This window comes from Leptonychotes weddellii, chromosome 7, assembly GCF_054177405.1.
Source record: "Leptonychotes weddellii isolate Sample4059 chromosome 7, ASM5417740v2, whole genome shotgun sequence".
Lineage (NCBI taxonomy): Eukaryota > Metazoa > Chordata > Mammalia > Carnivora > Phocidae > Leptonychotes > Leptonychotes weddellii.
The window spans coordinates 87805909-87832440 of NC_138375.1; the positions used below are offsets into that span (position 1 = coordinate 87805909).

Sequence of the window (26532 nt, forward strand, 5' to 3'; positions counted from 1 at the left end):
ATAATACCCTCCAGTTCCATCCACGTCGTTGCAAATGGCAAGATCTCATTCCTTTTGATGGCTGCATAATATTCCATTGTGTATATATACCACATCTTCTTTATCCATTCATCTGTCGATGGACATCTTGGCTCTTTCCACAGTTTAGGTGCTCATTCTTAACCATCGTACCCACATCCCAGATTTCTGTTTATTTTAATTGGCGGTCCAAGTAGTTTTTCGAAGGTGTGAAGTTTTACCTTTTCCGCTTTGTGTCAGGTTATCTGTCTCTGGTACATAGCACTTTTTCCATTTCATTTCTTTTCTCTTTATTCTTCCCCCGCTTTCATCCCAAAAGGGATGAAAGCAATTTGGTTTCCATCAAGGTTAGTACTAATAAGTGGTTGTGTTTCTAGCATACTTGCCGTAAGTGCCCTCATACAGACTGTTCAGACATGAGTTCCACAGGCGGTTTGTCTTACCTTATGGCCAAATGCGTGATACGCTCGATTCTGTCTTCCAATGTCATGGGTCTGCAGCTCTCTTCTTCAACCACTGTCACTGCTATCATTTACTGAGTGTGTACTAGGTGCTGGGCTCTGTGCAAAGCATTTTGTGTGTATTTTCTCATTTAATCTTCATATCAGCTCTGTGAAGTAGGTAGTATCATCCCCATTTGATGGCTGGGGAAATTGAGGCAGAGGGAGGCTATTACTTGCCCAACTTTATTCTGCTAGTATGTGCCCTAGCTAGGGCTTGAACCTTACCTCAGTCTAGATCTTGTGCCTTAACCACTAGTGGGCAAAATGGTCACTCAGGGGCATTTGGCAGTATCAGAAGACACTTTTTATTGTCACAACTGGGAGAGCTCTTGGCATATAGTGGGAAGAGGCTAGGGACGCTGCTCAACATCCTACAACCTGCTGACAAAGAATTATCCAACCCCAAATGTTAAAGGTGCTGAGCTTGAGAAACCCTGTTGGAGTTAGAGCAGAGCATTTAGGTTTAACAGTTAAGGGCCACCTTCCAAGTGATGCTGTGAAATTTCAGTTACTTCAAGAAATATTCCTTGTTTGCAGAGTTACTCAACAGGGAGAAAAAAAATATAACTGCTTACAGGGAAAAAATATTTCATGAAATTCCTAACTTATGAAATGCAAAGGATTTCTAACCATTCTGATACCTCTGTTGTGTTACAGTTACTGGAACACCCTTCTCTCACGTGGAGAATTAATGCTAGCCATTTTCTCTTCGGATCCTCTTACAGGCTTAATGCATATGGGTTCTCTGCTCCATGTCAGCAGGAAATTTTAAAATTGTGAAATTTACCATGTCGGCCTTGTTTGGTCCCATGGGTGGGTGCAGCTCTTAGGACTTCACAGACCACGCCCCCCCAACCCCACGGACCAGCCACGGGCCGAGGGAGCGTAGTCTGGGCGCAGGGTGAGCCAGGCTCGAGTTTCTGTGTGAACGAGGCTGCATGAAGGTTCTGTGTAGATTTGCCTTAATCACAACCGTCTGTTTTCGTGTTCCGGTCATGTGCTCAGCCCCTCTGCTCCCCAGGCAAAACCGAGCGTTCCCAGTTGGAGAAGTTTAAGGTCTTCCTGTTTGTCTGAGAGCGAAAACGTAGACATCTGTGCATGGTCCAGCTCATTTCCTTCCCTGCAGCCCCCTCCCCACGCCCCCCAGCCGCATCTGCAGCACTGTATTGTTCCCATTCTTCCTCATCGTGACCTTGTGCTGACCGGCCGTTTGTTGTAGTGATTCCTCGGATAAAGTACTCCTTGGGACTTTTTTTTCCTTTTAATAAGTGCTTGGGGCTGGCAAATTGAGGATATAGCTAAAATGCAGTCAGTGCACAACATTCTGAAGTGTAAATCAGGCCCCAGTGAGACTCCCTTCCATTCCTGCTCAGCGATCTCCTTGCTGCTTTTTAGGATAAAATGTTTGTTTGGTAGGATGTGAACGGCACTGTCTGCCCCTGGTCTCTGCTGACCACGGCCACCCCCTGTGACCTCTCTCCGTCGTGCCTTCCGGGACACACGGTCCCCTCATTCTTCCCCCTCGGACTGCTCCTTGTCTCTCTGGCCGTTTCCTCGGATCCCCAGGGTACATCCCTGGTGTCCCTTACTCCGGTTGCTCTTAGATCTCCTCTCAGCGCCTGCTGTACGTCCACAGAGATCTCGGGTTCTTCTTGACCCAGACTAGGTGCACGGGCTTGCCCCACATGTCCCTCCTTCCGTATTCTTCCACCAGGGAATGGAAGCGTTCAGGTGGTTGGGCAGTAGTCTGGGAGTCATCCCGGACTCCTTTTCCCAACAACCTCCATACTCCGTTAGGCAGGGCCCTCTCCGACCTGCCCCTCTCTCCGCCGTAGCGCAGACTCTGAGCTGTTCCCAGCCGGCTCGCTGCAGGAGCTTCCTCACTGGCCTCTGGTAGGCCATCACCAGCAGCGCAGGCTCCGCCTGGCCATGGTCCGTGGGATCTGGGGCCCAGCCGCCCCCTTGGAGCCATCCTGGTGATCGCCAGCTCCCCGCAGACCCTGTGTGCACCTCTGCATGCATGCGTGCGAAGTGCACACACAGACACACTCAGGACACGTGTTCCTTCGTCTTAGTTGGCTTAAGCCTTGCAGGCTTCCTGGAGGTGATCTAAAACGCAGACCTGATTTTGTCACTTTTACGCTGAAATTATTCCAGGGGCCCCTCTTCGTAATGTATAGGACAAAGTTCAAATCCCAAACCTATCCAGCCCCTCACTAGGTGGCTCCTGCTGTCTTTTCCTGTCACGTTGCTCCCTGCACCCCCCCTTGTGTCCCGGGACATGAATGTGCTAGTGCTGTTCCCCGTGGCCTCATCAGCCTCCCGGTGAGCACGGTGCACCCTCTTCACTGACAGCTCGGTGCTGGGCCCCCCGCTGACCTTCCTGTTCCCCCACGAGCCCATGCCGCTTTGAGGAAGAGGACTAAGCAGTTCGGTGTCCCAGCCCTGGCGTAGACCCGGGCCCATGAACAGACTTACAAAGTTAATATTGACAGTGTGTGGATAGGACGTTTCACTCTCAGAAATGAGATCAATTCACCCCTTGGTTCCAGGGGATTTGGCTGCGTGGTTTCCGAGGAATGGCCACTACCGACCAGACTGCTACAACTTCGCTTTCTTTCTGATGAGGAAATTGGGGGACTCTTGTCCCTAATTAAATTGTATGTTTTATATAAGACGCAAGGTTCCCAGTTTTCTGTCACATCCATTGACGCCCTCTTCCTTCCTCTCCTGAAAATGTCCTACGTGGTCAGGAGCTCCTAGAGAACTTAGCAGGAAGGGACAGCTTGCAGAAAGGGTTGCAAATTCCTTTTTGGGATCATACTTTATATTTACAAACTCTTCCCCTAATGTCATTTATTTTTTCCCTGAGCCAGATATGAACATGCACTTACTTTGCCAAGTGCAAGCTGCTTCTTCGAATGGTGGGTTCCACACTTGCATCGGTGTTTCAGGACCAGAGGACCCTGCGCTCTGGAGCAGAAGCAGATTGGGCAGATGAGGGCAGAGCAGATGAGGGCAGAGCAGGCCTGCCAGGTATGCCCCCCTCTAGCCTCTGAAAACAGTATGGGTTTGACGTTCAACAGAGCACGTTTGTCTCTTAAAACTGCCTAAACCCGCTGTGTTCTAGGAGTTTCTTTCTTGATAGAATTTGGATGAGGAAGCCAGACTCAAAGTTCATCCTAGTTCCTTGCGATCATTATGAAAAGTTCACAAATAATCCTGTCCATGAAAAAGTGAATTTGAATGGGGAAGAGGGGGCTGTTAGAACATAGGTTAATTTTAATTCTTTTGTTTAAAATTCATCATACTAAATAGCTGGCAGATATGCCAGGATTAAATCTCATTCTCCCGTTCAGCCACTATTTCTACTTACATACCCCCCAAACACAGGAGGGTTATCCACCACTCTATTTTGCTTAGAATATGAGGAGGGTCAGCATCATCCAGCCCTTCAGCCTTCCTCTCAGAAGTGTTGTTATGCACCCATCTGGGGTTATCCAACAGAAACAGGAATAACCCTCACCTTTTTTTCCCCCAACTGCAGTTTTCCCTTCGATTTACTTCCCAGCCATTATGTTCCTGATCAAACCTTATCATAGTTTTTCTCAAGATTCTTCCCCCCTCCCCCCCCAGTACTGCCTGCCCTGATCCACCATGGTGAGTTCTCAGTGGCTGGTCCTGCCCCTCGGTGGCCTGAGTCTATCTGGTCTGTTTCTTGATTCCCCTTGAGAGCAGTGAGTGTGTCTCCTCCCGCCCGTCCTGTCCGGACTCCGTGACCCACTGTGTTGCTCTGCACACCTTGGACAGTCAGATCTTGCGCAAGGTGTTAGTTTCTAGGGGGAACTGTCTTGTCTTACCTCTTGAGAGCTTGAGTGCTCGGTTGCTAATCCCAGTGATAGATAAGGGTAAATAAATGCATACGAATAGAAATTCTCTGGTTTGGGAAGCTGGCAGATGAGACTCCTTGTTAAGTGCTTTAGTCTTAGCAGAGATTTAATGAGCATTATTTTCAAAGAGGGGTGAAGGAAAAAAAATCACGCAATCAGATATTCTGGGTCCCGGGAAAAAGAAGAGCTATTTTTGCAGAATACTGACAGTTTCAGCATTACCTCAGGAATCCCTTACTTCTGTCCTGTTAAGCTTTGGGCCCTGGGTTTCTCCGCGGGGGTGGGAGGTGTTTCTGTATGTGTGCACAACTCGTTCATCAGCTTCTTAGCACCTGCTCCTAGCCGGCCTTCCAGACAGGCAGGGCGTTTTTTATCCCTGCCCGTATCCCGGGGGCATAATCGGCTTCAGCCCTTGCTTTTATGAGTGGCTACCTCTGCTAAAGGGCACTTTGGAACAAAGGTCAGGAAGTTAGGAGGCGTGAAACTGGACGTGTTCTTTTTGGGAGTGTTGTTCTTGTTGTTGACAGAGCTTTATTGTCACCGCCATGCCGGCAGCCTGCCTGCCAAGTTAGGATGGATGTGGCTGACGCCAAATAATTTGTCTTACCAGCACCTCTTACCCCTGGCCTTTGCTATCTGTGATTATCATTTCTAATCAGATCATTTTTACTGAACCTTCGTAAACGATTGCCTTTGACAGCATTGGGACCAAAATTTAAAAAAAAAAAAATTTTTTTAATTCATCCATGATCTCACTGATAATGCCAAGGAAAATTGAAAATCACTTTAAATTAACGTCAGCTCAGCGGCTTCATCGCCAGGGCTGTTGGGTTGGCGTGCTGAATTTTTAAACACTTGAATCACTTGGTTGATCATAACAAAACAAGACATTTTATTAGGTCATTAATAAGAGTACTTATCAGAAATAAGTGCCCCTGGATGGATGCAAATCAGCCTTCTGGGGCCATTTATAACTGAGGAGAGAATTACACTGCCTGACTTTAATAATTCACCAAAGAACAGAGAATAAACAGCAGCAAACATTAATTTTATAGGACAGCTTCATATGGTTTATGTTTTGAAATAAAAGGGATATGACTTTTGACTCCTGCCTGAAACTAAACTCCTTCAAAAGAAGTGTCTCCTGTTGCTCGCTTCTCCAGCTGGAGACTTCATACTAAGGAGCATTGGTGAGTCAGCTGGTGCCCTTCCTAAAATATGTAAGAAACCAACATCTAAATACTTCAAAACGATTTGAACTTTGTATTCTATCATGTCCTCTGGCATATGGCCATGAAATTCTTCATGATCAAGCGTTTTACTTGTCGAGGACGGGTAGCAAAAGTATCTAAGAAAGAAAGCACCCTTTTTATGACCATGAATTTTCAGAACTGAGTAAGTGTGCTTCAATTGCAGGATCCATCTCTGAAGCTAAGGGCAGGAGGGGGCCTCATTTGTAGCTGTTAGCCCAAAGACTGGAGTGGGGACTGCTCCGCTGTGTTTCCAGGAATGAGAGACACTCTGAAGCGGGAAATGAAAGGTCAGAGCTGGGTTCCTCCACCACAGGGAGAAAACAAGAAGACCATGAGAAGAGGGAACCAGTGTAGGCCACACCGTCTGACCATGGCCCTTGAACACGTCCCTGTGCGCTGCCCAAGGGCATGTCCCCCAGTTCCCGGTCTACTCAGCACTGTGATCAGATGTGACCTTCTTTTCTGCCACCCTTTTTTTCCCCCCTGTGAGCTAAGGGAGGGGCATAGGGAGAGGGAGACTCCCTGCTGAACGGGGGGCTTGATTTCACCACCCTGAGATCATGACCTGAGCGGAATTCAAGAGTCAGACATTTAACCAACTAAGCCACCCGCGTACCCCTCTTCTGCCACCTTTAAGCCCCTGCACTTGGCATTCCTGCAGGGTCTCCCCTCTGCCATTCCCCCTCTAGAAGAATAGGACTTGGGGTGCCGCCTGCCCCAGGGGAGCCCCTAGTCTTGGAGAAGGTGGTAAGAGGTGGTCTGGTGCTTGAAATGACAGCCTTTGGGCACCAGAACTGACAGTGGTGATCTGCAAACCCATCCCTGTAGCTTTGTGCCTGAGCTGTTGAAACCAGGACAGTTCAGCGACTGTCTGCTCACAGGCCAGTTAGGCGAGAGCCTAGACCAGCACCCGAGTTTTTCCAGCTTCCTGTCTAGTGCTTTTTTCCCACCCGTTAGTGATGCTGTGATTTTTTTTTTTTTTTTTTTTTTTTGTGGCCTTGTGGAGACAAAGAGCCTTTTGAGAGCAGAAAAATAAATGTTGACCAACAGGACGATAATAGTAGTGGCTCCTGCCACCTAATGAGCGTTTGCAGTCTTACCTCACTTTACCTGCACGGTCTTGCATCCTTTGTAACGCCCTGTAAGGTAGGTACTTTGATCAGCTCTGCTTCAGAGAAGCGAACCTCGCTGTCCACAGACACAGAGCTAGTTACGGTCAGGGTGACAGGGTTGAAGGAGGATCTGGCTCCAAGCCGTATCCTTCCTGCTCTGTGACTCCTTTTACGGAAAAGACTGGGGTTTGAAGGTGAGGCAAATTACCGCATGCCAGGTGGGCCTTATAGAACAGGAAGGTCGAGGGCGCCTGGGTGGCTCAGTTGGTTAAGCGACTGCCTTCGGCTCAGGTCATGATCCTGGAGTCCCGGGATCAAGTCCCGCATCGGGCTCCCTGCTCGGCGGGGGGTCTGCTTCTCCCTCTGACCCTCCCCCCTCTCATGTGCTCTCTCTCTCTCATTCTCTCTGTCTCAGATAAATAAATAAAATCTTTAAAAAAAAAAAACAAAACAGGAAGGTCGAAATGGCAAAAGGGATGCCTCAGGCACGACCCCCAAAGTGGCTGTTCTGATTCAAGTCAGGAGGTGGGGAGGGTGGGCCATGTGCCGGGAACACTGAGCATGCGCCAAGCCCTGCCCTGAGCTCGTTATTTCTTTTAACTTCGTAATCCTCACAGCAAGCCTCTGGCGTAGGTTCTATTGGCGTCCCATTTTGCAGACGCAGGAACTGAGGCACAGAGGCAGGTCTGTGTCAGAGTCACCATCTAGGAAGTGGTAGAATCAGGATTTAAATCCAGGCAGTCTGGCTCCAGACCAAATCCCTCCCTGGTGCTGCCTTTCTAGGGGATCTCATTGGCCTGGGAGGGCAGAGCAGTGGGCGTCGTAGGAACTCTGAGAGGGTGACTCTTGAGCCCACCCTCTTCCTGTGCATGAGCCTGAGAGACTCTCCCCAAAACACTGTGCAGGAACCCGGAGTTATTAGCCACCCTGCTCACGGGAGAGCCTGGCAGCTGGGATGCAGAGGAAAGGACTTACTCTGCCAGATAAGGGTGTCTTCTCCCGAAGCCTGCAGTGGTCAGGGCTGTGGGGAATGGTTTGCTGTCACAAAGTCTGTCAGTTCTTACAACTTCAGCGGATTCTGTGTCAGCATCTTGGGGATGCTCCATTTTATTACCTAGCCAAACACGGTCTATTTTTTTTTTTTCCCTCTGCTGATTCCCCCAGGCCCCCCGCCTTGTACCTTTCTCTTATGGAGCCATGTGGGTTCTCAGTGAGTCATACCCTACAGCCAACCTGTGCTGGGGGGCGGGAGGGGATGGTGCCAGGAGCCCACTGTGGCACCTGGTGTCCATAGCGCTGGACAGGCCTGTAAACCAGGACAGGCTTCCTCTTTGCCCACCTTGTTTATCAGCCCTTACAGGGGAGAAGCTGGGGAACAGAGGGTTGGGACATATCTTCTTCTAGAAATGAACCTAATGTCTTTTCTGCTCCCAGGCTTTCTAGCACTTTTGCTTTTGTTTTTAAGCAGCCTGGTCTTCTGACACATACTCCCTTTTCTGAGACGTCCAGTTGAACTTTCTCTCTGTTCACTATGCCTCACTATTGTTAGAAACTGTAACAGTGAATCCCTGTTTCCAGAAAGAAAGTGCTGGGTCCTATGATCAAGTACAAGGGTTCAGACTTCCAAAATACCGGGGGTGTGCTCTGACCATCTTGAACTTGGAGTCTGCACTGACTCCATCGAGCCTGCAGTGAGGAAAGCTCCGGGGGCCTCCTCCGCCTGGTACCTCCCTGTCACTAGGCCAGCTCGGCAGTGCGGGCCTAGGCCGCCGCCGCACCGCGGGACTGCTCTCCCTTTGCCAGTACCTGAAGCTGCTGGTAACCGTGCATCGAACATGTTTTCCCTCGAAGAGTGTGCATCCCTTTGGGAGCTGTACTTAAGCCCCCCCTGTTTCCAAAACAGTGGGAATTCCTCTAGTTAATAAATGAAGGAAGCGTAAACCTGCTTATGGTTTTGAATTTGGCATTCTCATTAGGGAAAGGTGAAAAATGCTGGGTAGCTCACTCTCTGGCTATGAAATCACTGAAATGGACAGTGGTTAATGAACTGGGTGTGGATGCGGTGTACAAATCCGTCCGGCTGATTTTTTAGAGGTTTAAAAAAAATCTAACATTGCAAATATGTGTATACATGCACATTCGTGATCACACAGTATTTCGTGGGTCTTAAATATATGAGAGAAGGAAGTCTCTAGAGGGGAGATTTTTGATGCCTAGAGTTATAAAGAGTCGTGTTTGTGAGCACCTACCTCACCCATCTTATTCTAGGCTGCGTGTGTGTTGGGTACACAAAGCCTTAGGCCGATGTCCATTCCCTGTCCAAGCTCACTGGCATTCAGGAAGTGTGTCTACACCAGACAGGATGGTTCAGACCAGAGGCTGCAAGTCATATCTTCAGTTGCAAAAAGCCAGTATTGGTGTGAGTGAAGTAATAAAAAACGAGTTTGAGCATTTCAGTGGTGCTCTTAGAAATATGAGCGTAGTCTACAATGGACTTTGGCCTTTTCCTTTAACTCATTTAAAAACTTGTTAAAATTCCACTGCTGCTTAGCAATGTTGGTTAGAAACAGAAGTGACTTAAGTGAGAATAGAAAAGGTTGGAAAAGAAAAAGGTGAGGAAGGACTAGCACTGTCTTGGTTTCTGGGTAAATCCTAAATTATCCTCTTGGTTTTTAAGGATGTGGGTTGTCTTGCATCTTTAGGCCCAGTTCACTGATAATATCTTTTAGTGGCTAATTAGAAAGAACATCACTCTGCTGAGAGCTTTGCAAGCAGACCAGATGGCGGCGGGTGGCGTTGTGATGGGCTTGTTTCAAGGCGGTTCTGGGTGAAGTCTGCCGCGGCGGGGAGCGGCTCCTGCCCTGTGCCCTTCGGGAAGTTCCTGGGTGGAGTTTCGGTTCGCAGGAGGGTACCCCTTCTCTGAGTCATGCCCCTGCCCTGTCCCCTTGGCCTCTAAGAGGAGGATTCTATGGTACTTCCACTCACACCCATCACCTCCTTAACGGCTAGTGGAACCTTGGCACGGAGGCTCAGGTTGAACATTAACCACTCTGGTTTTCTTGTGTTAATAACACTAATGGGTGAGATTTTCAGTGCCTGTGTGTGTGTGTGTGTTGGGGGGGGATAGAAGGAAAGAACTGTTTTTGCTGTTTTTTAACTACCACAGACTATTTCCAGATTAACGTTTTTGTCTGGCACTTATTACTGAGTTTATAAAATGATACCATATTGCTGTTTAAAAAAAAAGGACTCAGTTCAAAAAGAGGCAATACCGAAATTTTAAAAACTTCATTTTTAAACGACAGATATTCTCAGGAGTTGTTGGCAGTCTTCCTCACGAAAGCCACCGGTTCTCACCCTCATGCCATCTCCGGAATGGCCGCATTCCTAGATGGAATATTCTGGTTCTCACGGTAGAGATTACATGAGAAAATGTCAAGTGTGGTCATGGCTCTTTGTCCCCCTGCGACTCTCTGCCTCCACCTTGTGCCTCCGGACTTTTCGTTCTCGCACCTCTGGCGGCTCCGCATCCTGGGCCGCCGCGACCTCTTGTTCCGCAGCCGGAGCCTCAGGGTCTCGGTCCTGCCCTCTGACCTCAAGGATCTCTTGTCCCCCGTGTCCGTGGATACCCTCCCTCCAGCCCCGTGGTTGCCAGCTCCTCGGAGAGACCCGCCCTGCCGCGTGTTGCCGCCCTGGTTTGGGCCCATGCGGCGACCAGCTGCTCCCGCAGGGCTCCCCGGAGGCGGAGGCGGAGGCGGAGGCGGAGGCGGAGGCGGAGGCGGAGGCGGAGGCGGCGCGGGCCCAGCCTCCCGGTCGGGCTCGGCGCGGAGCTGTCCCGCACCACGGGAGCGGCCTAGCCGTGGTCCTGGCCGGGGCGGCGGGAGCCGGCTGGAGCCACCCCCCGGTGGAAGAAGCAGCAGCAGAGAAGGGAAAGCTGAGGCAGCTCTTCCGTAAGAGACTTCGGAGAAGCGCCTGATGTGGGAAGTGTCTTCAGGCTGGTCCTCTGAGTCACTTTAGAAAAGTCCCCACTTACTCAAAAGGGAATTTTTCTTCTTTCTTAGTACTTCCATTTATTAACCCTAACATAAATACAGTGAGAGCAAACCCCATATTGGAGCAGCTTACCTCACTGAATTGTTCAGGGAGTGCTCCTGAGACGGTGGCCAAGCTTTAATGTTTCTCACTTATTACCGTTAAATGCCGGAAGTTCTTTGCCATGTGTGTGTGGTAGAACGTGGCGAAATGGGATCGAACTTGCCACCAGGGAGAGTCCAGACCGGCAGCTACTCGCATTCCAGCAGGAGCACGGCCCTCACATCTCCACACTGGCAACAACACTGGGTTGGGGCCCACACTGCCTGTGTATCAAGGATCAGGGGCCCCTGCTTCGTGCTGTCAGGGACCCAGGCGGATGGGGAGGCCTCTGTCTGAGGTGTTTTCGACCTCATGGGAGAGGTAGGAGAGCGGGAGAATAAGGCACCAGCTCATAAACTTAGAAGTGGTGCGTGTCGCTTCTCAGTGGTTTGGCTGAGGCCAGTGCTCTGGGCAGGCTTGATGGGGATGGGGAGGGAAAAGAGAACCCTCCTCCAAGAGAGACAGAGTATATTTGAAAGAGGAATACAGTCTTCCACAAAAGCTTCCGAAGAAGCTTCCAGTCAGAATGGGGCTCTTGTTCTAGTTGATTCTTGGGTTCTCTGGGTTTGTGTGAGACTCAGAAATAACAGATGGCATAATCCTTTCCGTTTATCATGTTTGGCTTTTCTCAAGCTGTTGGAAGGGAACCTGGCGGATGGCATCATATCCCGTGAACAGAAGTGATTCTTTCTGCCTGTGTCTGGAAGGGACTAGAAAGCCTACAGTTGCTCTGAGAGTGAACGTCCATGCTCCCCGCCCTGGGAGAGGCTGCCCAGCTGTCCACTTAGACAAGCCAGAAGCCTGTTCCCTAAGGGTTATTTATTCTCAGAGTTGAGGGCATTTGGAGTCTCTGGTGTTCACTGGGTGTTCATGAAGAAGGAAGTTATATATCTTGATTTTTATGCACAAGTTCTAAGTTATTTGTTTTCCATCCTTTGTTACTTTTCTCCATTAAAACACTCTACTTTCTTATTGATTCTGAGAAAACTCATGAGGCTCACTTTAAGACTTACATTTTGCCTGGTATCACAGAATTCATTATGAACTTGAAAACACCTTTAGTTTAAAATTATATACAACAGTGACACTGAAAGGCAACCCTTGAAGTTCAAGCTCTAATTCCATTGAAACAAACCGAAAACATTTGGACCCCACAGTATGTGGAGGGCATAGGCATATGGCCCCTGGCTGACAGGAGATGCGCAAGATTAGACATCAGCGTCTACCTTGGAGACTGATTCTTCAGTCCCTCCTGTTTGACAGAGTAGAAGATCCGTAAAGAAAGACTTGCTTTCTAAAGATTTTTAGATGGTGAGGTTTGTACAAGGAAAAAGTTAAGAAGTAAGTTAGGTGGGCTTCAGAAATCTTAAAGAAGGGATCATGTAGAAAATAGGACCAGACAAGTAGACCTGCTCCCTCTGGGTGCTGATGTCTCGGGGAGGAAATATAAAAATGACACTTTCAGAAATGGGTGCTTAGCAAGCAGATGGATTAGATACAAGAGGAGTGAAAGTGGGCATCAAGAAGGCCTTGTGAGGAGCAGAGAATTAAAGGACACACTTGACAATGAGCAGGAGCTCACTGGGTGCTCCAAACCTAGAAAAGAAAAGGCTCGTTCAGTTGCTTTCGGAGGGTGGGCCCTTGCTGCCCTGGAGGGGCCATCAGGCAGCAGACACCGCTGAGAGGGTCAGCCAGAGAGGAGAGCATCTGGTCAAGGGAGCCAGGCTGGGGTCGGGAAGTAACCAGAATGCCTGCGCATTCCCTCGGTCTCCTTGGGAAGTTCCTTGAGGTTTCCTGGCATTTGGAATGGCCAAGGCCCCCTGAGCATATATTGAGTGGACAGCCCAGCTCGGGAGGAGGGGAATTTGAGAGAAATAGAGGCCATGTGGCCCAACTTGCAGTTGTCTGAGGTAGTGCAAGACCCTCAGGGAGGTAAAGACAGCAGCGAATGACCTCCTGCTCTTAATAAGCTGGGAGCCCCATTCTGCCATTTGCAGAAGAGATGACTGAAAACAATAGCTGACTTCTGTGTGTGATCCAAACAGACTCTCAGGGCCCCTGAAGAGGCAGGGTCAAGGGCACTGTCCCTGAGTGTGTTCACTCCGGCAAGTTGGGATCCGCATTCTGTCAGCTTGCCATCTTGGGACACACAGACTAGTGTGGACCGTAAACAGAAATTCAGAAAAACGACTAAATGTGTACTTAATGTAGTAAATACTATGACTGTCCATCCAGATTGTAGAACATGGCTTACTCATTAGACCTTCGTAAAAAGCAACGGCTTTAGCAATCTGTTTCATGTTGCACCTGCAAATGTCAGCCCTGCTCTATGCAGGAAGCCTCCGGAAAGGGGTTCTCACCGTAAACACTGCTGACATTGCCTCTTTGTGGGGCTGCCCTGTGCCCTGCAGGCCGGTCAGCAGCATCCTTGGCCCACTAGATGCCAGGAGCACACCCTCCCCTCCCGCCCCAAGTTGTGACAAGCCCAGAATAGCTCCACACATCACTGCATGTCCCCTGCAAGGGGGAGGGGGCTAAATCATCCTGGTTGAGAGCCAGGGCAGGAGTTTTCCGGGTAGAGTCAGATCAGAGATGAGGAAGGAGCGAGGAGGGAAATCGTGGCGGCAAGCAAGAGGACGTGAGCGTGCCAAGACTGGAACTCCAAGGACAGCATAAGGATTAGTGCATTGGGGCCCCTTCTTAAATATTGTCAAGAGGACCTCATTTCCACAGTCCACACGTTTGAGGGGGTGGCCAGGGCAATTGAGAGTTCACAAAACCTTTGGGAGCTGATTTTTTTTTTTTTTTTGAGAATCATTGCAAGGTGCTGAGCTTTTTGGACCAGCCCGGTCCATCAGTTCTGAGAGCTGCCGGCGTGCTCTGAAGAGAAGGTCCTGAACGCTTGAGCTCTTTCATGCTCTACAAGGACCACTGGAGAGCACGTGTATGGGGAAGCAGCTTGCGTCCCTGCAGATTCACTAGCCCATTGACTTCTGTGACGTCAGGAGCTGTGCCGAAGACAGGTGGTCTGGCTCTGTCCTCCTGAACTGGGCAAGTCCCTCCTTGGCTCCCTCCCCAGCTCCAAGGCACTGCCGGGGCCAGCGACCTCCCCCCTACCCGGTCTTAGATGGCACCGTGCAGAGAATCTCCGGGGCGCTTGTTAAAAACACACTTTCTGGCATCACCTCCAAAAAGTTTGATGCAGTGTGTGGGGACCAGGAACTGAATGTTTTTTAAAACAGATGGCCTACATCTCCCTCTAGGAGATGGGGGGTGGTCCAGGGACCACACTTCAAGAAGCAGCCTTCTGGAGGGTCTTTCCAACTCTTGGAAGGTAATAAAAAGCACCTAAATTCTACTCACCTTATCCTCTTATCCTTCCAGAAGACACTGGGATGGAGACCATACTGCCAAACAAACCACCAGTGACGTGGGAGCAAAATGCAATCTGCTTGGAAGTGTATTGGTCCCTCGGGTCACATGGGTCACTATAGTAAATTTATTATTTAGTCATACGATCCCATGATTAAAATGATAATCATTAATTAATGCATTAAATTATTTAATCCTCTGATAATGATTGATAATAGCTCAGGTATGTTGAGCACAGTGACCAGGAAGCTCTGCTGATCATTCCTCGTATGCTGTCTCCTTCATTCCTCCCGGCAGCCTCGGGATGAAGATGTTGCTACCCTTTTTTGGCAGAGGAGGAGACTGAGGCGGGCCGAGGTGCAGTGTGAATAGCTTGTCCAAGGACACACAGCGGTGCAGCGGCAGAGCTGAGATTTGCTCCCGAGTCTGTTTACAGAGCTCTTAAAACGCCACCATGCCAGCTCGCACAGTGTAGTGCCCTTTGCCCAGCGTGGTGTTGGCACCTGATGCCGCCCGCAGCCTGGCTGAGGGCAGGCTGGCCGGCCGAGGGCAGGGTCACAGGGAGGCGGCAGGAGCCCAGGGCTGTCCTTTCTGAGACGGGCGGCTCTGAAGTTAGCGGCCAGATGGCCCCTCCTTCTCGTCACGCAAGAGCTTTCCTCATCACTACAGCCCGGGCTCTGTTGGTTCAAGTCAGTCCTCCTGGAAAGGGCTGCCTCTCTCCAAGGTTGTATCTTACTCCCCAAGCCTGCAGAGCTTTCCCTGCTTTCATACGTCGTATATAAAGTGTGATTCCATTTCAGAGAAATACAGCAACCATTTCTTAGAAGTAAAATCCCTTTGGTAAAGGACTTTTTAAGCTTCCAGGGTGGCATCTCTTAGGACAGGGCTTCTCAACAGTGCTGTCAACACTCACCCAAAGAGCTCTTCCAAACATACGGAGCCCTGCCCAGCCAGCCTTCTGCATCTCCCTCACCAAAATTCTGATTCTTCAGGGCCACAGAGGACCCCGGGCATGTTGTCTGTCTTGTCGTTCTGTCTCTCCCCCCCCATATATATGTATATATTTATACATGTACACATATACATAATCATGTATGTCTATATATGTATAAAATTATTCTGATTCTGAGGTGTACTCAGTATTATTCCTCCCAAATGTGATGTGGTAGGAATAAACAGTGTTACCTGCAAAGGAGTCTCACCAAAAATATTTAAGCTGATTCTGAACTAGCCTTTAGATTTAACCTCGTTTCTATAAAGCAGGGAATAGAGGACACTTTAAGTGACATCATGAGGAAATGGACAAATCAAGATTGTTGGGTATTCTACAAGGCAACTGGCCTGGTATCTTCAAAAAAAAGTCTCAGTGTCAAGGGAAAAATGCAAACAGGGTTAGGGGATGAAAGGATTGTTTTTTACTAAAAGAAACAAGATACAAAACCAAGTGAAGTGCATGAGCCTTGACTGAGTCATGATTTTAAGAAAACAACTATAAAAAATGGGGCAGGATAGGGAAATTTGAGTGTGGACCAGGCTTTGGATAGAAGGAAAGTATTGTCAGTTTTTTGGGGGTGTGTTAATTTTATTGTGGTTATGTAGGAAAATGTCTTTATTTTTAGGAGGTGTATGCTACAGTGTTTAGGGTTGAAGTGTCAAGACATCTGTGACTTGTTTTCACGTGGTTCAGAAAAAAACGAGTGTTAGCGTGAGGCTGTCTACCGGTGTCGAAGCTGAGTGTCCATAGTCTGTTCTTTTCCACTTCTATGTTTGCCAGTTTTCGTAATAAAGTAGAAAAAGAGAACCGAAGTGAAGAAGCAAGCTAGTGTTCTTCAAAACTCCGTCATGGCTTCATTCGCGGGCTTCGTTGCTCTGGTAATGGGGGCTCACTTGGGGCAGTTGTGATGCACCTGAGTCAAGTCCTCTCACCTCCTCTGCTCCTCAGTCTCTGTTACGGTCATCTCCCGGCCACCGGGCCCCGGGTAGTTGTGCTCCACCTGCACCTTCTTCCCTGCTCCCTGTGACCCTGTGACGGCAGTGACAGACCCAGTTGAGCTCAGCCTACTACTTTCACCCTTGTTTTAAATATGAGGGCTTTGTGGAGACCTGCCATTTGTCACTTTCCCCTTGCTCTGCATTCTCACTCTAGTATGACTGCAGATCACTACTGTAGGCTTCTGTAGGAGTCTCTTTTTGTTGTTGTTGTTGTTTCTTATTACTCGCTAAGAGGCTTTACTCTGCGGACCTTTGTGAGAATCACAGCAGCATTTTCTGAAAGTCAGAGGACTGTCCAGATGAGGCACAGCCATCAGGGATATGACAGTGAAGTCAGCTGTGCTGGAGTGGAAATGTACGTAGTGGCCTGTGGAGAGAAGACACGCACACGGAAGGTCAGCGAGGGCCTGGTCTTATTGAGTGAGTCGTGGAGAAGCAGGGCGTCCAGGGGACGTCCGTGGAGGCCGTGCTGAGCTCTGTGCTGGGATCCCCACAGTTCACAACATCTGTCATGAGGATCTGTTTCCCCTTTGATATGGATGTTGTGCCAGCAGGGGTCTTTCCTTGCACATGGGACGTGGCCAAACTGGGACACTCTACAGAGCACAGGCTCCTGGTGAAGCCCCTTGATGCGTTTCCAGATTTTCCCTTGTCCTGTCGATCTGAGGACTTTTTTTGGATCCCCAGGAAAGCCGGTCAGTCAGCCTTGTGTGGTACGGCCATCCCACTTAGTTATTAGCAGACTAGGCTGGAGAGAGCAAAGCATGTTAGCTCCCTCTTCCAACCAGGAGAATAAAAGCCTCCTTCCAGACATCCTGGCCTGGATGTGAGAATTTGGTGCCGTAGATGGGGGATTGTTTTAGCACGGACAGACAGAGAACTGCATTTTGTGAACTTAACCACTTGGCTCCCTAAATAATCCTGCCCTAAATGTGGCCCGGACCGTTTTGCTAAGCCTGAATGTGCCACCTTCCGTTCCCCTGAAGTTTCACACCCTTTCTCTTCGTAAGTGGCGACCTGACTGCAGGCCTGACTCTGAGCCGAGCTTGCTGCCCAGGACAGTGGACACGCGACACGGTCATTAAGATCCAGGTCAGCGGAGAGGTTGTAGCAGAGCCCCGAGGCTCTGTAGGAGCACAGACACACAGAAGTTTTATATTCATCTTGAAAATTGTCCAAAGGCAATTTGACAGACTCCAGAACTCCTCGAGTGGAACCCGCTTCTCCCTTCACATGCTCAGCGGAGCCGCACTCAGCAAACACACGCACACGCACACTGACAATTATGAAGGGCCTACGTCCTTACTACTGTGTTAGGTAATTTCCCAAAAGAGCATCTTGTGTAACTAGAATGATATGAGGATTTGTAAATGTGCCGTGTTATAGGAGATAAATAGTAATCTCTCACTAGCATGTCCACTAGTGTGGTGTGGACGCCTTGACTCTGGGCTTCCTTATTTCCCCACTGCCCTTCCTCGTCACTAACTCCCTGCCCCACCACACTGGGGCTCTTTCTGGTTCTCGTGAGGTTGACATGACCTCAGTTTAATAATGTCTAATCATTCACAACACAGCCTTGTGCCCAGATGTCAGATGTGAACTGTGTGATTCTTCCTGACCTTGGAGAAGGGGCAGCAAATGGGGCGGCCGAGGAGCACGGTACCCCTGTTTCAGGGTTCAGGCCCCTCTCAAGGAGGTTCGAGCCGTTAGAGCAAAGCCCTCTGGTAATGAAGCCATTTGTCCCTGGGAAGAGAATGAGCCCTTGTGCGACCAGAAACAATGGGCATGTTGAGTTGCAGACCTGGGGTGAACGGAAGCTCAGGCAGAGGCACATGGTCGCTGAATTGGGACAGTTCAAGGAATGCATTCTTCCTCGGCAAGTTTCTGGCAACAAGTCTCCTCAGTGGTAATGACAGTTAGTCAGTGGTCATTAATGCCTCTGTTTTGAGGGATTTCCCCGAGTACGTCATGAACTCTTCAAGGCTCTTATTTTTTCTTCTTTGAGTTTTAATTGGTGTAGTTTTTTGTCCAGAAATCACCCTGTGAGAAATGAATAAAAATAAGTTTGGGGAGCAGTGTGTTGTTATTTTTCATAGTGTTGTTTCCTTCTATAAATTCTCACTTACCTATGAAGCAAACCCTCACTCTCAGGTCTCTGACACTAATTTGATTCCCAGGCAATAAAAGTGGGTGTTGCTGCCCTGTCTCTAAGCAAAAGCTTTTGGTGCGAGTTTTTCAAAACTCACCTCATCTCGTACCAAGACAGCAGGCAGAGAGTCCCTGTGAGCTTTATAAAAACACGGCCAGGCCGTCGGCAGCGTTCGTTGCCTGCAGGTCCTGTCGAGATCTGTCTGGCTCTCCGTGCCGTTGACCTTGTCTGGTAAGAGATGGTGGAGCAGGAGCCCCATTCCGAGAGTGCCGCGGCTCTGGCGGGAGCTCCTGTGCCGAAGGGTCGGCCCCCCGCCGGCCCGGAGAAAAGGGAACCACCGCACACAGGGCGCGAGAGCTCGCCGAGAATGGGAACAAAGAAACCCGGTGACGGCGGCGCGCCGGCCGGGGCCCGGGATCTGCTCCGGCGGGGCTCCGGCGGGGCTCCGGCGGGCGGGCGCCGAGCGGCGCGCGGCGGCCGGGGCTGGGGACGGCTGGGGAGCGCGGGGAGCAGCCCCGCGGCGCCCGCACACTTGGCTTTGGGGGCCGCGCGCTCGCTGGCGCCGGCGCCGCGGGGCGGAGCCTGGCCGCCGCTCACCGCCCTCCTGCCTTCCCTCCCGTAGGTGAGGCCGCGCTCCGAGCTCGGACATGGCAGCATGACGGCCCGGCGCCGCGCTGCCAGACGCCGGCCAGAGGGAGCCCCAAGCTGTGGGAGCGAGCGCCCGGAGCAGCGACTGCTTCCTGAGGCCGCCTGAGCCTCCCTCCCCACCCGCTGGCTGTTCTTCTTCACCCCGTGGACTCCTGACTTCTCCGCCTGGAACATCAATATGTGTCATGTTATTGTCACCTGTCGCTCGATGCTCTGGACCCTCCTGAGTATTGTGGTGGCTTTTGCAGAGCTCATTGCCTTCATGAGCGCCGACTGGCTCATCGGCACAGCCAAGGGTCGCAGCGGCGCCGAGCCCGACGACAGGAGCGGAGGCTCGTCGGAGCCCTACCACCCGACCTTGGGCATCTACGCCCGCTGCATCCGCAACCCCGGCGTGCAGCACGTGCCGCGGGAGACGCTGTGCGGGCCCTACGCCGAGAACTTCGGCGAGATTGCCAGCGGCTTCTGGCAGGCCACCGCGATCTTCCTCGCCGTGGGCATCTTCATCCTCTGCACCGTGGCCTTGGTGTCCGTCTTCACCATGTGTGTGCAGAGCATCATGAAGAAAAGTCTTTTCAACGTCTGCGGGTTGCTGCAAGGGATCGCAGGTAAGCGCGCGGGGAGACGGCGGGGCCCTCGCGCTGCGCGTGCTGCGCAGCCGCCGCTCTGGTGCGTCCCTGCCGGTTTGGAAGGCCGGCTCCCGTCTGCGCACACGGGCTTGGCAAAGACTGTTCCAGGCAACAGGAGTGTGCTGCCCTCGCGCTCCCCTTCCCCTGTTACACTCTCGCCTGCTCTTTCTCTCCCGTGTTCCTCTTCGCTCATTTCCTTGGGTTTCCTTAGAGTGACTACTCCTACTGTTTTGCTTTTCCCATTACATTAAAAAGCATGCTTTCCACGTCCGTGCATCCCACTGAGGAAATTCGGTGAGAGAGGCCCCCCTGCAGCAGGCCGCGTGTGCTGGGAAGGAGGGCATGTGCGTGTGCGGCCTCCAGGCCAGGGCAGTGGTCCCGCCGCGCGCCCAGCCCCGTGCCCAACCGCAGGATGATTTCAGCTTGGGGACGGGAAGCAGCAGGCTGGGAAGGACGGAGTATCGGCGGCTCTGTGTTTAATCACGTTCAGGTTTACACTGTCTGTCTCCCGGAGTCTGGCAGAAGGTTCTGTGCATTCAGATCCGAAAATACAAACTAACTGTTCCACTCTCAGGCAATCCCTCACTAATGAGCTTGTTAGAAATTGGTGGAAAGAAGAGTATGCGCCCTTTACAGTGATCCCAGAGGGGAGGCCGGGAGCTGCGAGGAAACTTCCACGCGCACCAGCACTTCCATAGCCTTTCCCCTATGGGTTTGAAACGTGGATCCTGAGCCAAGCGGGTATCACTCAGTCTGTCTAGGCTCAAGGGATTTGTTCTGGATGGCAGAAGTAAACACACGTAGACACGCAGCAGTTTGAAGATATCCTCAAGGAACTAAAGGACTAGACTCTCGCTTTGATTTTTCAGGGGGGGAAAAATCACTTTTTAAACAGAACCAAGGCATTTGTTAATCTGAACTCCAACAGGAGAGCAGTAATCCACCCACAAACCCTAACTGAAGGGCACAGGTGACTCATCCCTCAGCAAATCCTAAAGCTTTGTGCATGGGACTCTTCAACAGCGAAGGTAAAGCACTGAGCCTGGTGTCCAGGGCTGTGAGGAAACAGACCCCAAGTGAATTAACTCTAGTCTGCCTAATAGCAAACTCTTGAGCTCAGCAGGGCTGGCTTCCAAATCAGCAGATCAAACCAACAGTTATTTTCCAGGCAGCTGATAAGATAATGTTTGCTGTTCGTCCAGTCTTAGGGGAGCCACCCTATTATATGTGTGTGTGGTGGTTGGTGGATAAGGGGCCTAGAGAAATGAGAGAGGGCCTGCTGCACAGTCCTGATCTGTTTCCATGGGGGATAGACTTCTGGGGCCCCCATTTCTCTGAGAGGACTAGCTGGACAACGAAGGACTCGAGCACTCCTAGGCATTCACAGAATTTGGGAGGCCAGGATTCTAATTTTCAGTTTTGCTTGAGATAAATGCTTGGCATTCCTCATCTGAAAAATAGGGACATTGGAAAATATGACCTTACCTTAGATTTTTTTTTTTACCTTAAATTTTTTAATTCTGTGAAGCTCATTATTCCTTTTTATTCACTTCTGAAATCTGAAGTGTATCCCCTTCAGCTTGGCATTTTACCTCCCAGCTACATTATATAAGATTCATCTTTTTCTTGTCAGAGAAGTGCCCCTACTTTATTGCCCTGAGACACACAGTGCCTCAGAAGTATGTGCATATATGCTGTGTGTATCTTAAAACTTCTGCTGAGAAGTATTACCAAAGGCTTTTGAAAAGCCAGAATAAACAGGTGGACGAAGAGAAGGCAGCATACACAATTTATTAATCCTGTTGAAGAGCCCGGGTTGACCAGAGAAGTGGATTTCTGTGTAATTTTTCCTTACTGTGTATATTTCCACATCCGTGGTGATTCATGCCTTTAGGATGAATTTTATCTAAGTGCTGGTATGCAGGCAAAACTCCTGGTTTGTCATCCCTAAGGATGTTTTTCATCCTGAGAAACTTAGTTCGTTCTAGCACTCCTAGCCATCCATAGTACAAATGGGGCATCTTGGGCCATAACACCTTAAGCTGTGCTTTACAGTCACTCACAAGCAACTTATGGTTACCCTTTCAGTCTTACAGACTATTTACATGCAGGTTTGGGGGGGGGGCAGTACAAAGGGAGAGGGAGAGAGAGACTCCCAAGCAGGCTCCATGCCCAGCACGTAGCCCGATGTAGGGCTCGATCCCACGACCCTGAGATCATGACCAGAGCTGAAATCAAGAGTCAGATGCTTAACCAGCTGAGCCACCCAGGCACCCCCATGCAGTTTTTAATAAGGTGTTAGTCCAGTGAACTCAGTCTCTAAGAATGAGGATTAGTCCAACAAATCTTTTGGTGCTCTTGTTTGCTATTTCACATAAATGACAGGAGTGTTCATTTTGGCACAAAGATCAGTATATGTCGTAGGAATTATTCATACACTCCAGTGAATTATTCCTGACTTCTCCGTCCGTCCCTCTCTCTATGTCAGGCCTCTGGGAAGAAGGGTTGAAAAGAAGGAAATAGTAGCATACCTGAGGTGCTAGTCACCTGTCTGTCCCAAAAGTCTCGATTTTCTAAGAGAACTTTCTCCCCACCCCTCTCACTTAGGTTCCCTGTGAATACACACAGCATCTCAGAAAGTCTGAAATTATTTAAAATTTTGAATTGGCAAGAGGCAGAGATTCCTATAAGCCAGACCATGTCTCTAGAGCCCACTGACCTAAGGCTAAGGACTGAAGTACAAGAAGGAGTAGTCTCCACCTAGCCTAGCAGCTGTTGAGCAGAAACATGGGTGAGATGGACTACGTACTAGGCAGGTGACTCCCTCATGGTGCGGGGAGGGGGCACATCTGTAAGGGATGCTTGGTGGGCTCTTTCTCTCCTAATGGAGGTCTATACTGGCTAGTTCAAGCCAACAAAATGGCAGCCATGGTCCTTGAATCTATGGCTGAGAAAGTTGCCCCACCAGTGTCTGAAACAGCTGACTTGCTTTCTCTCCTGTTGGCCAATATGTAATAGCATCTGGGCAGCCCCAGCCTCAGCCAAGTACTCGGTGCAGCTGCGAGCGTCAGTCTCCCCCCGCCCCCAACCCACCACACACCCCCACGGTTCTCAGCCCCGCATCTATGTGACATGGGAACAAATGGTGAGAAAGAAGCTGTTGCCAGCGCATTCTCTGGAAATACACTCAGACTGTGTTTGCTCTTAAAACTTTCATTTTGGCAAAAATAACATTTTTTTAAATATAACGAAGAAAAATTATAAGATACTGTAAGCATATTCCTTACTATGACTAATTTTAAAGAATAAATAGGCCTTAGGTTTGTGTAGCCTCATTGTCTATAGAAAGTGTAACATAAATTATCAAAATCTGGGTATTTTGATTTTAGAAGTGGATGTGAAAGAATTTGCTACCTCAGTGGAACTCTCAGAATCTACGTTACTTATAAATAATAAGAAGATGCAACTATTGACTATTAAGTTAACCCAGATAGAGGATTTGCCTTCAAGGTCTAGCCTACTGGTGGGCACCCATCTGACGTTTCCTAAGTATTCAGCACAGATGCCTTTGGAGTTCAGTACTTCTCTCTTGGCAGCAATTAGAGGTCAAGCCTCACCTGCCTCTGGATCAGTCCTGACCTCACCTTACAGTGGCTGTGAAATGGCCAGTAATTTACCTCACTTCTCTGAACCTCCTTTCTCACTTGTAAAATGGGTATAATGAGGTATAATACATACCTCAGGGTTGTTTTGTGGGTTAAATTAGATCCTATATGAGAGGAAACACTTAAGCACAGTACTCGGCACATAGTAAACAATAAGTGGTAGCTATGTGAAGTTTTTCTGCTTTCTTGGCAAGATTTAGTTGTTTTTTTTTTTTATATTTCCTAGAATTGCTGCATTTTAAGGAATAGTGGTTTCTCTTCTAGTCTTTAGAGGTGACCTTGTTCTATTGAAAATCAAACATCACTGTGTTGTTTGGGCCATTCTTGGCCCCTTCATAGCCTGCCTGTGTTGGGGCTAAAGAGTGTAGAGCATTTCTGTGGCTTTGGGGTGACTATGGGTGTCCTTGGGGCATTTTTTTAAAAAGCAGAAGATAGCAGTTGAGTTGACAGGAAAACCAAGAACTTCTTCCTCTCACTGCTCTTCCGCCTGACACACACAGTCTCTAATTCCTCTCCTTGCTGGAGGCAGCTTCTCGCAGTTGAGCCTTGACTGCAGGTGGCTTTTCAGACTCCTGACACAGACTAAATCACAGGCTGATTGGTCTTCCCAAGGTGAGGACTTGTCCAGCGCTTGGCAGAGCCAGAAACACACATCATCTGGAGCCCTCTGGGATTCATTACAAAAGCTGGGTAATCGGCCAGCAGGGTCATCGCCCCCAGCTGTCTTCCTTAGGTTGTGACCTGGATGTAATCCATAATGAAACCATAGAACGCAAAGATCCAGGTTTTCCATGACAGCATCAAGCAGTTTGTTTTTAGAAATGCATGTAGGGCTCTCTTAGAAGTCCATGGAATCCCCAGTGACTCAGGTTTGGGACAGAAGCCATTAAAATGAGCTCAGGATTTGGCTCACTAGTTTTGGCCTGGACTGTTCCACTGGGGTTGCCATGAGGGTTGGACTAGCACATGAGCTGCTGGGTCTGGCTGCCTGCTGTCTTTTCAGTCCTCCCTCATATGCTCGTTGGCTTCTTTGTGTCTGGTTGGCTCTCACGCTCTCTACTCCCCGTAGCCCTCTGTCTGTCTCTATCTGTTTCAGTCCAACAGGATCGCCTCGGCAAGCTGCTCCACCAGTCTGACCAGATAGATGGCTGTGGGCTGAACTCTGCCTTCGCTGGTCTGGGAGAGAGGGCGTGCTCCTGGGACCCGCTCTGTTGTCATGGCTCAGCGCCTGCTCTGTGCAGGCTCAGCTCTCTGGGAAGTGAGCAATGATTGAGGAAGGAGGAGGACAATATGCAAAAAAGGGAAAGGAATAAAAGAAGAATCTGAGAGAGGAGACAAGTGGAGGATTTTGCCTTTGCTGCTTGTAGAATTGCTTTGTTGTAAACCAGAAGGTATATGGGAGTGTGGATAGGCATATGAAATATACCATGGTTACTATCTAGGACTGGGTATTGCCATTGCTGTTTTTCACAGGCTGAACAATAACCTTAGCATCAAGAAGATAACCATGACTCAACCTGGTCTCAGCATATATTTTGACTTGTCCCTTGCTCTACCCATTTACTTGTGGCCAGAAAAATCAGCCACTGGAAAGGAGAAAAATAAGAACAGGGGCTTGGAAAGCATAGGGAGAGAGGAAGAGATTCCTAACTCTCACAGACACCTTGTCCCATAATTTTGCACCTGAAAAACTTACCTGGCTTTCTCCAAGAAGGTAGCGTGACCTTGACTGCCCAACTTCAAAATCCCCTCAGAAAAAAAGCATGAGGAAAATAGAGGAAGCATCCGGTGCTTTTCCTTCTTAGAAAAAAGCTCTGGGAGCTTCTGGCTGTCAAAGGGAAGCTCTTCATTTCTGGCTCTCCAGACAGAGAATGCTTGCCCCAGAAGTCAGACCTAACAGTTCTGTGTCTGGATTGATTTAAGAATACCACTGATTATGACACATCTACTAATTCATCGACCTCTAGTAATCCCCTGGTAAAAACTGAAGAATGCAGAAATGTACAGCAGGCCAGATTTAAATTTCATTTCAAGGAGCTTTTATGGGATGCCTACTAAGTACAAAGACCTGTAGACGCAGGTCTCCAATTTCTTGAGTGTCTGCTCCCCAGCCATATTAGAGAGTCATTGTTTCATAAACTGTACCCTAGAGAGGGAAAAATATATATATAAATCATTATATATAAAGGGAACAGAGAACTACTCAACCATATCATTAGATAAAAAACTACGCCCTAAAAGCAAGTGGACCAAGCAGGCATTAATTTGAGTAAATCCCGAGAGTGGGATCTGTTTTTAAAGAACCAGTGGGAAGGTCTAGAAGAAAACTGCAAATTCTCTTAAAATTCAGATATAGCAATTGATATGCGAATCAAATGTGGAAAGCGGTTTGCCATGGTAACCACTTAATTATAGACGTAGATTATCACGGAGCCATGGATGATGTATGTTCAAATTCCATGAACAAATAATCGTGTATGATTTACTGAACATTTACGTGAGCAGCTGAGACACTCCGTTTTAAGAGCTTGCTGCATCGGTTGTATTCTAAGCTGTGATGCCCCTTGAAAAGTGATGTGTGTCCTATGAAGAACTGCCCCTGCGCAGCCAGCCAGTTATGAGTTCAGTTCCTGTATACGGGCTCTCCGGTAGCTTTGTTAAATGTCCAGGACTCACTCTCTTTTTTATCTTTTATTTTTCAAAAAAGATTTTATTATTTGAGAGGGAGAGCGTGCGTGCCCACACAAGCAAGGGGAGCGGCAGAGGGAGAGGGCGAAGCAGACTCCCTGCCGGGCAGGGAGCCCAAGGTGGGGCTCGATCCCAGGACCCGGGGATCACCACGTGAGCTGATATCAAGATTTGGACACTTAACCGACTGAGCCACCAGGCGCCCCCAAGAATCATTCTCTTTGTTATTTTTTATTTTTTTTTTTAAGATTTATTTATTAGAGAGAGAGAGAGAGAGCATGAGAGAGGGGAGGGTCAGAGGGAGAAGCAGACTCCCCGCCTAGCAGGGAGCCCGATGCGGGACTCAATCCCGGGACTCCAGGATCATGACCTGAGCCGAAGGCAGTCGCCCAACCAACTGAGCCACCCAAGCGCCCCTCATTCCCTTTTTTAAAAGATAGCCCCTAGTAACCAGTGAAATCTAAAATAAACATTGAGAA

The 26532-nt window shown here is 49.3% G+C and overlaps 1 protein-coding gene and 1 long non-coding RNA gene across 13 annotated transcripts in view; one reads left to right on the forward strand and one right to left on the reverse strand.

Annotated features, from left to right (window-relative positions):
* The window catches only part of LHFPL2 (LHFPL tetraspan subfamily member 2), a 153930-nt gene that overhangs the window by 109880 nt on the left and 17518 nt on the right, over window positions 1-26532 (forward strand). For 9 of the 11 annotated variants that reach the window (XM_081826683.1, XM_081826686.1, XM_081826685.1 and 6 more), the window contains 2 exons: window positions 19046-19679; window positions 23090-23493. In XM_081826683.1, the coding sequence (XP_081682809.1) occupies window positions 19250-19679; window positions 23090-23421 (762 nt within the window). In that variant the 5' untranslated portion in view covers window positions 19046-19249 and the 3' untranslated portion in view covers window positions 23422-23493. Of the gene's footprint in view, window positions 1-18581; window positions 18655-19045; window positions 19680-23089; window positions 23494-26532 lie in introns of those variants that run through there. The other 2 variants (XM_081826692.1, XM_081826693.1) reach the window with 2 other exon arrangements.
* LOC115938953 (uncharacterized) lies at window positions 14456-18659 on the reverse strand. Of its 2 annotated transcripts, none has more exons than XR_004073932.2 (2): window positions 18521-18659; window positions 14456-18314 (listed from the first exon to the last, which is right to left on the reverse strand). It is a non-coding gene; the product is annotated as an uncharacterized LOC115938953 (long non-coding RNA). The 2 variants fall into 2 exon arrangements; XR_014147116.1 differs by having other exon boundaries at window positions 18401-18539.